We start from the raw sequence: 16,112 nt of genomic DNA on the forward strand, positions 1-16,112 counted from the left end.
TCCTCCTTGCCCAAAGGAGGAGCTGGGTTGTTACCCTCCTACGGCCTCCTCCACGTCTCCTGATGTACTGGCCTGTCTCCTGGTAGCGCCTCCATGCTCTGGACACTACGCTGACAGACACAGCAAACCTACACCACCCGATGTCACAGGAAGGCCATAAAGATCATCAAGGACATCAACCACCCGAGCCACTGCCTGTTCACCCCGCTATCATCCAGAAGGCGAGGTCAGTACAGGTGCATCAAAGCTGGGACCGAGAGACTGAAAAACAGCTTCTATCTCAAGGCTATCAGACTGTTAAACAGCCACCACTAACATTGAGTGGCTGCTGCCAACACACTGACACTGACTCAACTCCAGCCACTTTAATAATGGGAATTGATGGGAAATGATGTAAATATATCACTAGCCACTTTAAACAATGCTACCTTATATAATGTTACTTACCCTACATTATTCATCTCATATGCATACGTATATACTGTACTCTATATCATCGACTGTATCCTTATGTAATACATGTATCACTAGCCACTTTAACTATGCCACTTTGTTTACATACTCATCTCATATGTATATACTGTACTCAATACAATCTACTGTATCTGCCTATGCTGCTCTGTACCATCACTCATTCATATATCCTTATGTACATATTCTTTATCCCCTCACACTGTGTACAAGACAGTAGTTTTGGAATTGTTAGTTAGATTACTTGTTGGTTATTACTGCATTGTCGGAACTAGAAGCACAAGCATTTCGCTACACTCGCATTAACATCTGCTAACCATGTGTATGTGACAAATAAAATTTGATTTGATTTGATTTGATTCTTGCCACAGCTCGCATTGATGTGCCATCCTGGATGAGCTGCACTACCTGAGCCACTTGTGTGGGTTGTAGACTCCGTCTCATGCTACCACTAGAGTGAAAGCACCACCAGCATTCAAAAGTGACCAAAACATCAGCCAGGAAGCATAGGAACTGAGAAGTGGTCGGTCTGTGGTCACCACCTGCAGAACCACTCCTTTATTGGGGGTGTCCTGCTAATTGCCTATAATTTCCACCTGTTGTCTATTCCACAGCATGTGAAATGTATTGTCAATCAATGTTGCTTCCTAAATGGACAGTTTGATTTCACAGAAGTGTGATTGACTTGGAGTCACATTGTGTTGTTTAAGAGTTGCCTTTATTTTTTTGAGCAGTGTATATATATATATATATATATATATATATCACGCTAGCACTTCTAATTTTGACACTACAGTAAAAATGATCATAACAATGATAACTTCATAGCCGTGAAACTAAGTGGAAAGTAAAGGATGTAGAATATGTCTTGAACACAGTGTTTGTCTCTGCCACAATAGGTACCAACCCATGTGCCAGGAGCAACGGAGGCTGTCAGCAGCTCTGCTTTCACCTGGGTAGCGGACGTAGGACTTGTTCCTGTGCCCATGGCCACCTGGCAGAAGATGGCTTCGCCTGTGAGCGCTACGAGGGCTACCTGCTCTATTCTGAGAGAACCCTACTGAAGAGCATCCACCTCTCAGACGAGAGCGACCTCAACTCACCCGTCCAGCCCTTCGAGAGGCCCGCGTACTTCAAGAATGTCATAGCGCTGACCTTTGATTACCGCCAGAAAACCGGTGGAGGGACCAATCGCATCTTCTTCAGCGACATCCATTTTGGGAATATCCAGATGATTAATGACGACTGGACAGGACGATCTGTCATAGCTGAAAGTGAGTGCTGTTTACTTTTTATAGTTTTGGATTGATGTTTTATATTTTGCATTTAATGCATGTCTGTTTATTTACAAGTGTGAATATACGTTTATGCCTTACAGAACACATATTTGTATGAGTTTGAAGTACATTCATTTTTTCCCTCAAAATATTGATCTTGTTGTAATGCACCCAGCAAACCAAAATTGGGTCTGTAATAGTTCCCAGAACATTCATTATATCACGGCAAATGTTCTCATGGCACAAACAGTGTCCAGTCATGCCAATAGTCTGTGATTGCGGCCCACAATTCGGGGTGTTCCTGCATGTCTGCAGGAACCCCCCTCGAGCATCCCATTGGTTCCTGCATGAACGTCCCTCCTCGAGCATCCCATTGGTTAGTGCATAAACGCCCCCCATCGAGCACACCATCTTCATGCTTGTGAGTCTTTTGATACACTACATTTTTTCCTGATTGTCTATGCAATTAAAATGTGGGTCAAAAGGGCAAAAAAAAGTATTATCTGAGCTTTTCAGTGGCGAAGTACAGTACCATTGTGCTAGCCAGCTACCTTTCCCATTTGCTGTTTACTGGAGTCCTAGTTAACTAACTAGCTAGCACCCACTAATGCCTGGAGAACAGTGGCTGACAGGCAGGAGAAAAGGACACTGTCCACCATTGCCCTAGCTAGCTGGCTACCGTTGTCACCTCTTTTTCTGTGGATTTATCTCCGATTGGCATCCAACGTTATGTTGCATTACCGTCACCTACTGTACTGTAGCGCCTCCGCCTATGTACCGGAGTCCTAGCTAAACATTTTCCTGATTGATCATAATTAGACTGAGAAAAAAATCCACAATACCACAGATATCCACTGGTTGTGCAGAGATTTAATGATCTGGCTGCAAAGCTGAATATTTTTTATTTTTTTAAACAACTGTGAAATTGAGGCTCAGATATAATCTACTAACAGAGATGTCTTTTGTTTGTCCAGATTTATAAATCCAGTCTGAAATGCAGAATTCAGACTAACTGTAAAAAATAAAACATTGTGTATAAATTGACTGTTAAACTTCAAAAACGCACCCGATATAATTCTTACTTTAGGATGTTTGATATGGTCCCTCCCAGTCTTATTTGTATTATCTGAAAAGCAAAAGTGATCCTAGATCAGAACTCATAGTTTTGGATAGTGGAAGTACGCAGCATCTGAAGAGGATGGGTTAAGTGATGGTGAATAACCCAGTTACCAGTATTTCCCTGGGTTACTTATGTCTATGAAGGCAAAGAAGGAATCATGGCATTCCTGATTGACCACTCTGCCATGGCTACAGTGCCTTCAGAAAGTATTTACACCTCTTGACTTTCCACATGTTGTGTTACAGCCTGAATTTTAAATACATTAAATTGAGATGTTTTGTCAGTGGCCTACACACAATACCCCGTAATGTCAAAGTGGAAGTATGTTTTTCAAAATGTTTACAAATTAATTAAGTTAAAAGCTGAAATGTCTTGAGCCTATAAATAAGTTCAGGAGTAAAAATGTACTTAACATGTCACATAGTAAGCTGCATGAATTTTGAATGACTACCTCATTGGTGTACCCCACACATACAATTAGGTCCCTCAGTCGAGCAGTGGATTTGAATCCACAAAGACTAGCGAGATTTTCCAATGACTCACAAAGAATGGCACCTAATGGTAGATGGGTAAACAAATAAGATCCAATACAACTCATTACTGAGTACCACTCTCCATATTTTCAAGCATAGTGGTGGCTGCATCATGTTATGGGCATGCTTGTTAAGGACTGGGGAGTTTTTCAGGATAAAAAAGAAACGTAATGGAGCTAAACACAGGCAAAATCCTGGAGGAAAAACCTGGTTCAGTCTGCTTTCCACCAGACACTGGGATAATAATTCACCTTTCGGGAGGCCAAATCTACTTGGAAATCTATGGTAAGGCCTGAAAATGGTTGTCTAGCTATGATCAACAACCAACTTGACAGAGCTTTAAGAATTTTGAAAATAATATTTGGCAAATGTTGCAAATCCAGGTGTGAGACTTACCCAGAAAGACTGTAATCACTGCTGAAGGTAGTTCTACATAGTATTGACTCAGGGGTGTGAATACTTATGTAAATTAGATTTCTGTATTCCATTTACAATAAAAGTGCAAAAATGTCTAAACATGTTTGTCACTTGTCATTATGAGGTGTTGTGTGTAGATGGGTAAGAAAATAATTCCATTTTGAATTCAGGCTGTAACTTACGGTTTTCCTGTTGTGAAGGAGAAGCGGACCAAAATGCAGCGTGGTGGTTATTCATGTTCTTTAATTTATAAAGACACTATACATGAAATAACTAAACAAAACAAGAAAAGTGAAAACATAAACAGTCCTATCTGGTGCAAACACAGACAGGAACAATCACCCACAAACACAGTGAAACCCAGGCTACCTAAGTATGATTCTCAAGCAGAGGCAACTAATGACACCTGCCTCTGAGAACCATACTAGGCCGAAACATAGAAATACCCCAAAACATAGAAAAACAAACAGACTGCCCACCCAACTCACACCCTGACCATACTAAATAAATACAAAACAAAGGAAATAAAGGTCAGAACGTGACAGTACCCCCAACCCCCCCCCCCAAAGGTGCGGACTCCGGCCGCAAAACCTTAACCTATAGGGGAGGGTCTGGGTGGGCGTCTGTCCGCTGTGGCGGCTCTGGTGCTGGACGTGGCCCCCACTTCACCATAGTCTTAGTCTGACTTATTGTCCGCTTCCGTGGCCTCCTAACCACGGCAACCCTTCAATGGACAGAGGGGCAGCAGTTCGGGACAGAGGGGCGGCAGCTCGGGACAGAGGGGCTCTGACGCCTCTGGGCTGAGGGGCTCTGACGCCTCTGGGCTGAGGGGCTCTGACGCCTATGGGCTGAGGGGCTCTGGGCTGAGGGGCTCTGGGCTGAGGGGCTCTGGCGCCTCTGGGCTGAGGGGCTCTGGCGCCTCTGAGAGGGGCAGACGGGTGGCTCAGATGGCGCTGGGCAGACGGGAAGCTCCGGCAATGCTGGAGAGGAAGGCTCTGGCAGCGCTGGACTGAGTAGCTCTCGTAGCGCCGAACAGGCGGGAGACTCCGGCTGCGCTGGAGAGGAGGAAGGCTCTGGCAGCGCTGGAGAGGCGGGAGACTCCGGCAGCGCTGGAGAGGAGGAAGGCTCCGGCAGCGCTGGAGAGGAGGAAGGCTCCGGCAGCGCTGGACAGGCGGGAGCCCCTGTAAGGATGAGCCGGAGAGGCAGCCTGGTGCAGGGGGCTGCCACCGGAGGGCTGGTGCGTGGAGGTGGTGACAGATAGACCGGACCGTGCAGGCGCACTGGAGCTCTTGAGCACCGAGCCTGCCCAACCTTACCCGGTTGAATGGTCCCGGTCGCCCTGCACTGGGCTATGCAGGCGAACCGGGGACACCGTGCGCAAGGCTGGTGCCATGTAAGCCGGCCCAAGGAGACGCACTGGAGACCAGATACGTAGAGCCGGCTTCATGGCACTTGGCTCGATGCCCACTCTAGCCCGGCCGATACGCGGAGCTGGAATGTACCGCGCCGGGCTATGCACCCGCACTGGGGACACCGTGCGCTTCACAGCATAACACGGTGCCTGCCCGGTCTCTCCAGCCCCCTGGTAACCACAGGAAGTTGGCGCAGGTCTCCTACCTGGCTTCGCCGCACTTCCTGTGTGCCCCCCCCAATACATTTTTGGGGCTGACTCTCGGGCTTCCATTCACGCCGCCGTGCTGCCTCCTCATACCAGCGCCTCTCCGCCTTCGCCGCCTCCAGCTCTTCTTTGGGGCGGCGATATTCTTCAGGCTGTGCCCAGGGTCCTTTTCCATCCAACTCATCCTCCAATGTCCATTCCTCTTCTCGCTGCTGTTGCTGTTGCCCGTTACCACGCCGCTTGGTCCTGTTGTGGTGGGTGATTCTGTAACGGTTTTCCTGTTGTGAAGGAGAAGCGGACCAAAATACAGCGTGGTGGTTATTCATGTTCTTTAATTTATAAAGACACTATACATGAAATAACTAAACAAGACAAGTGAAAACCTAAACAGTCCTATCTGGTGCAAACACAGAGACAGGAACAAACACACAGTGAAACCCAGGCTACCTATGTATGATTCTCAATCAGAGACAACAAATGACACCTGCCTCTGATTGATAACCATACTAGGCCGAAACATAGAAATACCCCAAAACATAGAAAAACAAACATAGACTGCCCACCCAACTCACACCCTGACCATACTAAATAAATACAAAACAAAGGAAATAAAGGTCAGAACGTGACAGTACCACAACAAAATATGTATAAATAAAGTGTTAAACATATGGTTGTTTGTGTATGATTTAAATTCTGTTCAAATGTCCTATGAATTAAATGTAAATGCCATGTGTGTCTCTATCACCTTGTAGTCAGTCCTAAAATCCACATTCTTTAAATGTTCTGAGGACTTCCAAGATAAGGTCAAATGTACTGTATATTGTGTGTATGTCAATGGAACATTATGTTAAACCTAAAACAAATGTGCTATGAACATCATAAAAACTGGCTTATTTGGACATTGTGTGAATGTTCTGTGCAACTTCCATGAATATCACAAGAATAGTCTTCCAACATCCCAGACATCTCTTGTAATCTACCCACACTGTTACCACAACCTAATTAAATGTTTTGGGAACCTTTAAAGAACTCAAAGGCTGTTCTGTCAACATTCTTGCAACATCAAAGGAGTGTTTTGTGCACGTTATTTGAATGTCAGCACAACTGGACAGTTTTAGTGTTTTGGGAACCTATCTCCTGTATAATCATCCGCACAACTGGACAGTTTTTTTGTGTTTTGTACCCACAATGTTCTCACCAGACTGTTCCCACAACCTAATGAAGCATTCTGTGAACCGCTAAAGAACAGATAAAATGTGTTGTGGGGACATTCTTCCAATAATAGGCGAATGTTTTATTCAAACGTATAATCATCAGCACGACTGGACAGTTTTTGTGTTCTGAAAACATTTGCCACAACCTAACGAATGTTCTGGGAACTTGCACAGAACAAGATGTGGTTTGCTGGGAAAACATTGCTGCTACTGTACATTGTGTAATTGCATTACCTGGAAATCTAATGAGAACTTTTGGGGAATGTTCTTTGGTGGCTGTTGCAGATGTTGTGCATTTTTGGGAATTTTAGGAGAACATTACCAGGATATTTAATTTCAGACATAAACAAAAATTGTTATTAAAAACATTTTTTGAATGTTTTTGGAATGTTATCATTCTAATGTTACATAAAACACTATTTAGAACATTCTGGGAATGTTCCTTGTTTGCTGGGCAGGGTTCTAAGTCAATGATGTGAAATGAAGGTCCTACTGTATGATGTGAAATCAGGGTCTGCAGCTTGCATCGGAGCAGCCATTTGTGAAAAGCCATTTGTGGAGAATAAAGTGGCCGCGCCCTTGATGTATTGTGTGGCTTCAATGCATACTCCATCAAATATAGAGTATTGTAATGGCCACCTCTATTCTTCTTGTCCTAAATGGGTCCCATTTAACTGTCAAATAAGATGGTTACAATGGGGGATGTTTTTTAGGTCTTACTATTGATAGAGAAAATTACCCTGCTCTCATTTTCACCACATTTAGACCAAAACATAAATAAGTGGCCACAGAGAGTGATACAAGGTATATTGACCACTCTGGCCAGCAGAGCAGCATTTACAGCTTTCACTACAGGATTAGCTGGCTAAGGTTAGCAGTATTGCAAGAAACAGCAGCTGCATAAAATAAACCTGAGTATTTAGGGTATTTATGTTTTGAGGATTATATTTGGGGATTAAGTGCATTTATAGGACACATGGGGGCTTGTGAAAATGGCATCTTCCACAGATAAATTCAAAATATCTTTATTTGGCTTGAATAAATAAATTCATATAGAATGTGAAATAATGCAATTCATAACACATGGACCTTTTTTTAGCCTGCCAGTCAGTCAATCATTCTAGATAGCAGGAGAAGAGGCAGCAGAGCCATTGTCTCTCTCCCTCTCTAACCCACTCAATCTAGGCTAGATAAGGCTGAGTGGAGGCAGATGAGCAGGGAAAGCCTCTGTTCTGCACGCTTAGCATCTTCTGCCTCTCTCTAAAGTCTCCTCTGAGATGGGAGCTCAAGTCACTCACTCACCCCTCATATTCTGGGAGAACAGTGGGAGTCCACTGATCCACGTACCCACCATGTTCTACTGTTGGCAAAACACAGACAGACAGACAGACAGACAGACAGACAGACAGACAGACAGACAGACAGACAGACAGACAGACAGACAGACAGACAGACAGACAGAGAGAGAGAGAGAGTGACAGACAGACAGAGAGAGTGACAGACAGAGAGAGTGACAGACAGACAGACAGACAGACAGACAGACAGTGACAGACAGACAGACAGACAGAGAGAGAGAGAGAGTGACAGACAGAGAGAGTGACAGACAGACAGACAGACAGACAGACAGACAGACAGACAGACAGACAGACAGACAGACAGACAGAGTGGCAGACAGACAGACAGACAGACAGAGAGACAGAGAGAGAGAGTGACAGACAGAGAGAGTGACAGACAGAGTGACAGACAGAGTGACAGACAGACAGAGTGACAGACAGACAGAGTGACAGACAGACAGAGAGAGTGACAGACAGAGAGAGTGACAGACAGACAGAGTGACAGACAGACAAACAGAGAGAGTGACAGACAGACATAGAGAGTGACAGACAGACAGACAGACAGACAGACAGACAGACAGACAGACAGACAGACAGACAGACAGACAGACAGACAGACAGACAGACAGACAGACAGACAGACAGACAGACAGTGACTGGAGAGAGATTTTTTATTTTGGCTTTGACCAAGAGGAGCTATTGCCATGTTTAAAAGAATTGCTGAATAAAGAAAGTTATGTGGCTGGCAAATGTCAAGTTGGTCTATGTGTTTGATATCCTTCTCTGCACCTCTTTGTGTAATTGGTTGTCCTCTATCCATGCCTAGCCTGTTCAGGTGTAGAGTTGGCGTGATTAATTTAGCACTAAAGCATCCATTGCCTTTATTTTAACTTAGCTATTTTTTTTTTTTACTCACTTGTCATCATTGTTGGTTGGATTCAGGACTCTGGTTATTCGTCTAAACAATTATCAAATTCAGACTCTCCATCCTCTCCACCCTCTCCGTCTTCTCTACCTCCGTCTCTTATCCCTCTTCTCCCCCTTCTCTCCTTCTTCTCCACAAAGTTTTACTGCTTACCCTGTCATTGAAGAAGGGTGAAGATGTTAATCATCCATATTTCCTTAATGAAACTCCACGTCCTCCATTAATTACTCCCTGGCCATTCCCAACGATTTCCAGAAAACCAAGCTGTCAGTCGCCTTTTATTGCAAACAATTAATTAGCAATCGAGCTGACTCAGATAGTGCCTTGAGTATTCTGTATGTATGGTTTATGGCTTCTAGAAAGCACTGGATTCAGCCCGTATCTCCAGAATTGATCACATGTTCACCATTAAGACCAATTAAGCACTCCATCCAGAGGAGATTGTAGAGTACATGTGCCATTGAGTTGGAGTTATAGGATAGAATTAAGGTGTTCATGTTTTATCCGAGCACCTTACCAATGGTTCAGTAAAAATGCCAGATGTTTTAGTGCAAAGCAAGGACAGAAATATGTGTGCTTTGTCCTGTTAGGACAAACATGTCCTAGTACTCTGACACAACCCTATTTTCATGCCAAGCACATACAGTTAGCTGAATCTATTTGATTTAATTTGGTATTTTTGGTCACTATTGAATTGCCATTCAAATATCCCTGCTCACTAAGATAACAGTAGAAATTCAATCAATGAATGAGACACCTGGAATATGTCAACTCAATATTTTTTCAGTTGATGTATGAACAACAACGTTTTTTGGCAGAGACTTCCCAATGCCCTGCATGGATATATGGATTTCAGTTTACTTCGTATTTTCCTGGAATTATGTTTGTTTGGACTTGTCAATGTCTATCAGCTGTGCCAGTGGCATCAGATGCACTGCGTGTATTACGGGTTGATTAATGCCTCGTATATTCCATTTAAAGGTGCAATATGCAGAAATCGATCAGCCGCTTCCTGGTTGCTAAAATTCGAATAGTTCGCCTAATTTCAGTTTATGTGACAAAACAAGCACTTAGAGAATAATTGTACCATCTAAACTTCTGTGAAATATCTTTTCAGGAACCAAAAATATTGTATTTTCAGCTAGTTGAAGCTTGTGTAAAAAACCTAAAGTTAAAGACGCAAAAACTAAACTTAAAGGGAGCATTGAAATAGCGCACATAGACAGATCTACAGTGTCTTAGACTTGCTTTCATTGCAAATTACAGATCTATAACTCCCATTTCGATGTGAATTTGGTCGGGTCGGCCAAAAAGTTACACATTGCAGCTTTAAGTATTTCCAATGAACAGGTGAATGTGACATTGGTGGATTTGTCATTATATTACACAATGTGCAGAGTTTATATTGTGTGTGTGCAGGAGTTACAATGAATTCAACTTTGGCTGTAATTCCCTACACCAGTGTTTTCCAACTTCAGTCCCCAACAACACACATTTTTGTTGTAGCCCCAGACAAACTCACATGATTCAACTCATTAAGGGTTGATCAGGTGTGCTTGTCCGGGGCTGCAACAAAATTGTGTGCTGTTGGGGGTACTCAAGGACCAGAGTAGGGAAACACTGCAAATGAAAGAAGCATGGTGGTATGTGCAAGTCAACATTTCATAAAAAAAAAAAATTGTCTTTGTTCACCCTGAAGTGGCTTCAGTTCTGTCCACCTTTATCAGTAGAGACAAATGTACTTAATGTATTACCAGTTGATTAATGCCAAGTCCATTACATGTTAGAATTTACAATGAATTAGTGGAGGCTGGATGGTTGGATGATCATGGTGACGCTCATGTCTGTGTCCCCCCAGATGTGGGTTCAGTGGAGGGGTTGGCGTACCACCGTGCCTGGGACACTCTGTACTGGACCAGCTCAACCACCTCCAGCATCACCAGGCACAGCGTGGACCAAAGTCGGCCCGGTTCCTTTAGCAGAGAGGCTGTGGTCACACTCTCTGAAGACGACCACCCCCATGTCCTCGCCCTGAATGAGTGCCAAAAGTATGTGGTTCTGGTTCTACTCAGTTTCCCAATAACCTGGTCTTGCCAACTGCCATGGTCATTGTCACAACATAGGAGTTGGCAAGACAGCACAACCACATCTGGGACCAGGCTGGTCTTTTTAATAGTTTGTTGCTAAATTATATCTGAATTTGTATACCACCCAACTGTAGTTCCGTAGCTACTACTTCAGATGCAGTATGTCATTCTATGCCTGAGGCTATGGTTGTATGCCTTTGCTCAACAGATATATAAGCTCACAATCATATTGGGTGCATTACAACACAAGACATGCCTCCTTGGACAGAGAGAAATGTATTGCTGTCTTAAGACAATTCCATCTAACAAAGTTCATTTCTTAAACAGACCTCAGTGGACCTTTTGTTAGAGCAATCAGTATAATTGTACATGACCCATACAGTATGTATTCAGTTCTGTAGAGAAGACTGTATCTCCACGGTGTAGTGAAGGAGAGACATCTAATTGGTTTGACACACTCCCATTTCAAGAAATACTGCCGGCAGTGCTTTCACAATAACTAACAAATGTTCCTGTTATATCCATTAAGAAATAAAAGCACGTCTCAATCTACGGTAATTACACGTCAAGAAGGTTATCGCGGAATGCTGACCCAGAGTTCACTAACTAATTAAACTCTTGATCTTAGTGTGTATGCGTTTAGTTCTTAATTTGGCAAGTTTTCAAACAAACTCCAGAATGCTGCTAATTTGAATTTCATCTGCTATAATAAATTAGCACTCTCTGACATATTCTTACTAGCCCTTATGAATCAATACAGACTTTCAATGTTGTAAACATATTCTACTGTAGGGAGGATCCAGGATAAACATATCGAGGCCTATCTCCAAGTTCAACCTTTGCTAAGAACTTCAAAAGTATTGATTGTTTAACTTTGAAACAATCTCTTGTAGTTTGAATGAGGATATAAGCCCTCTACTTTCAGTGCTCAGTATCGTATCTATAACTGTTGTACACTGCAATACAATTCACAGATTCCTTTTATTTAGCAAAACCTACTTCAGATAGATCTTCCATTTATTTACGCTCCCACACGATTGTAATTTGTAATATTCTTAGTAGTCAGCTCAAAGAAATGTAAATACACATTCTGTCTAGCATTCATTGAGTAGCAAAACTGAAACTGAGGCAGCGCCTTATCAGAGATGGGAGCTGCAATAGCTCCTGCAAGGCGATGCTAACACAGCCGACACAAAATAAGGAGCAGATGACAGGTCATGCAGGCCATCGTGAGTTATGGGATCACTAGATAACAGGAGTGACACAACCAGATAGAGCAACAGGCAATATAGAACGGCTGCCTATGAATAATTCTTACAGTGATTAGTGTTTATTTTACCCTACAAAGAAAGGCAAGGAGCTTGACAAGTTACAATTGCAGTCCTATTTAAGCCATCATACACTCCCCTGATTCAATTTCAGAGAACATTTGTTTTGTCCTCCTCACTGAGGGGGTGTAAATATGTCTGAGGGAAAATGTGCATAAAGAGATATCGGATCTGGGTTACATCTGTTTGCAGTGAAGGTGGAAATTGCTTTTAGACTTGAGATAAAAGACTAGTAATAGAAAAAAACAACATACTTTTACTATCCATCTTTCCTGTTCCCAGTCAACTGACTTCTTTGAGGTGGTTTCTCAAATGTCCATCTAGTTAATAGTAGGTTTTTTAATGTTTATTTCAGCCTGATGTTCTGGACTAACTGGAACGAGCAGCGTCCCAGTATTATGAGGTCCACCCTGGCTGGAAACAACATGAAGGTGATCGTCAGCACAGACATTCTCACTCCTAACGGACTCACCATCGACCACAAAGCTGAGAAGATCTACTTCTCTGATGGAAGTCTGGGGACGATAGAGAGGTGTGATTACGACGGCTCACACAGATATGTGAGTATGACCAACATGAGGATTCCATATGTATGCCGCTCTTAATGCTATCACAGTTACACTATGTTACTCCATGGACTGGATTACGATGCACTTTTAATGGAGATTAAGCATGCTTTTTAGTCCAGGACTAGGTTTAATCTGTGTCCTGGAAAGCAGCCGTAAGTGCTGAATTTAAGTCATACAATGAATGACATCGTGGCATTTTATTAACACATTCTAATGAATGTCCCCTCTTATCATGCATGGCATGCTGCAGCTTGTTTAACTTGGTCTGTAGAAAAGACCACAGAATTTAGACGTATTGATTGAATCTCACTAAGGACCAAAAGTATAGGCAGTTCAAAAAGGCAATTACTTCTTGTTGAACCAACATGTGTTCGGACGTTGTCATGGGCCGTAGCTTTCTATGGAGGAGAGAAATTATATTTGAAACATGGTAGACACAAAGGCAATGATTCTCTGCTGAAATGTCAAAGTATTATGTCCCCTTAAACTGAGATGGGACTAATTTTATACCCGTTACATTATCTCCCATTTCTGTTGAGCCTGATGGCATTTTAGCCATAATACAAATGGACAGCTTCTGTAATACCTCTCAGCATTCTTTTCATATATTATATCTCAAAAGACAGAGTGAATCGTTTACTTAATTATAGAAGTCATTTCCCTTCAAAAGTAAAGGAGCTCAGAAAGAGGGTCGGTCTAAATTTATCCGTGAGAGGTGCCATGCATAATATATATTCATAGTGGTGAACATCCAGGATATGTATCCCCAGCATGTAAGGGATTACATTATAATTTGGCTCTCCTCTTTGCCGACGGTTTAAATTTGTGCTTGACACGATCTATGTGACTGAGGACCTTGACCCATCTCAATTTGTTACCCATATGTTTGCAAAAGGAGGGTTGTGCATCACAAAAGTCACATCCTTTGGGTTCCTGCGTTCCCCGCCTGCAGTCTTTCTCCTGCTAATGAAAGCTCACACAGAAGAGCCCTGTGGGGGAGTGCCCGTCACTGTCCCAATTAGAATGTGAAAATTAAGCAGAGCTAACGGATTATCAACAGAGCAGTGGTGGGAGGGAGGGAGAGGGAGTGCTTCCTGCCATTATGTGTGATGGTGTGGAGGCGATGCGGGGCTGTATGGGGGCAGGGTGGTGCAGAGTTGTACTGTATGGCTCCTCCAGCCCAGTGATCTGGGAGTGTCATTACAGCCTGACAGCCTAACACTGTGACTGTGTGACACCCCTTTCCCCCCTTCTGCTAGGACAGACATGAGATGAACACAGAGTACAGCAGCGAGCTCTAAAGGCCCACTTGCCCTCCACACTCCACTGTGGCATTTTAAGTGGAGCTGTTGTGTCATTACCCATGCTGACGAAAGCCTAGAGAGCCCGCTTGAGTATGTGATGGGGATAAGATGTTAACACATTCAGGCAGTGAAAAGACAACCTTTTAGGTGTGAAGAGACTGAATACTAATTAAGAACTGGTAGTCAAGGGTGGTAAGCATGTGGCTATATGATCACTGAATATGATTTTCAAGATTTATGACCATCCCAAATCCCCAAATAATGACAATTTTCTGAATTGAATTGCTTTTGAAGAATGTGATGTTTCAATTTAAAATGTAACCTTTTTTTAACTAGGCAAGTCAGTTAAGAAGAAATTCTTATTTGCAATGACGGCGTACTGGATAACAGTGGGCTAACTGCCTTGTTCATGGGCAGAATGACAGATGTTTACCTTGTCAGCCTGGGGATTCAATCCAGCAACCTTTCGGTTACTGGCCCAACGCTCTAACCACTAGGCTACCTGCCCCCCCAAACATGAATTTAATCAGACATTACTAAATTGTGTGACGTTTCATATAAATTGACATACTTATAAACATTATTGAGAGCTTAGATATGAGTTTTGCAAGTAATATAGTACTTATGCTGTTATGTTCAATATACTCAGAACATACATATACAGTACCCGTCAAAAGTTTGGACACAACTAGTCATTCAAGTTTTTTTTTACTATTTTCTACATTGTATAATAATGTGAAGACATCAAAACTATGAAATAACACATATGGAATCATGTAGTAACCAAAAAAGTGTTAAACAAATCAAAGTATTTGATTTTAAAGTAGCCACCTTTTGCCTTGATGACAGCTTTGCCCACTCTTGGCATTCCCTCAAACAGATTCCAGATTTTCCAGCAGTTTTGAAGGAGTTCCTACATATGCTGAGCACGTGTTTTGCTGCTTTTCCTTCACTCTGTGATTCAACTCATCCCAAACCATCTCAATTGGGTTGAGATCGGGTGATTGTGGAGGCCAGATCATCTGATGCAGCACTCCATTACTCTCCTTAATCAAATAGCCCTTACACAGCCTGGCGGTGTGCTCGGTCATCGTCCTTTTGAAAAGCAAATGATAGTCCCACTAAGGGCAAACCAGATGGGATGGCGTATCACTGCAGAATGCTGTGGTTGTCATACTGCTTAAGTGTGCCTTGAATTCTAAATAAATCACAGACCGTGTTACCAGCAATGCACCCCCCACACCATCACAACTCCTCCACCATGCATCATGGTGGGAAGCACACATGCAGATATCATTCGTTCACCTACTCTGTGTCTCACGAAGACACAGCGGTTGGAACCAAAAATCTCAGCATTGTCTCATCAGACCATAGGACAGATTTCCACAGTCTAATGTCCATGTGTCGCAATCGTTTGAATGATTGGACCAAGGCGCAATGTGCGTAGAATTCCACATGTTTAATAAATAAGAAACTCACCAAACAAAACAGAAGAAAAACTAAACGTGACGTTCTGTGCGGCTCACAGGCAGCTACACAAAAACAAGATCCCACAAACAACAGGTGGGAAAAGGCTGCCTAACAGGTGGGACAGCTGCCTCTGATTGGGAGCCATGCCAGGCCAACATAGAAAACGAAAAACTAGAATGCCCAGCCTAATCACACCCTGACCTATCCAAATAGAGAAATAAAAAGGCTCTCTAAGGTCAGGGCGTGACACCGTGCTTCTCGTGTTTTTCGGCGCAAGTCTCTTCTTCTAACTCGTGTCCTTTAGTAGTGGTTTCTTTGCTGCAATTCGACCATGAAGGCCTGACTCACGTTGTTTCCTTTGAACAGTTTATTTTGAGATGTGTCTGTTACTTGAACTCTGTGAAGCATTTATTTGGGCTGCAATCTGAGGTGAAATTAACTCTAA

General features: G+C 43.0%; 1 protein-coding gene across 1 annotated transcript in view; it reads left to right on the forward strand.

Annotated features, from left to right (window-relative positions):
- The window catches only part of LOC139401164 (low-density lipoprotein receptor-related protein 1B-like), a 430,219-nt gene that overhangs the window by 315,773 nt on the left and 98,334 nt on the right, over positions 1–16,112 (forward strand). The window contains exons 41-43 of the mRNA XM_071145604.1: positions 1,371–1,745; positions 10,768–10,957; positions 12,680–12,884. Of these exons, the coding sequence (XP_071001705.1) occupies positions 1,371–1,745; positions 10,768–10,957; positions 12,680–12,884 (770 nt within the window). The remainder of the gene's footprint in view (positions 1–1,370; positions 1,746–10,767; positions 10,958–12,679; positions 12,885–16,112) is intronic.

The sequence above is a fragment of the Oncorhynchus clarkii genome, chromosome 3, assembly GCF_045791955.1.
Source record: "Oncorhynchus clarkii lewisi isolate Uvic-CL-2024 chromosome 3, UVic_Ocla_1.0, whole genome shotgun sequence".
Classification (NCBI taxonomy): domain Eukaryota; kingdom Metazoa; phylum Chordata; class Actinopteri; order Salmoniformes; family Salmonidae; genus Oncorhynchus; species Oncorhynchus clarkii.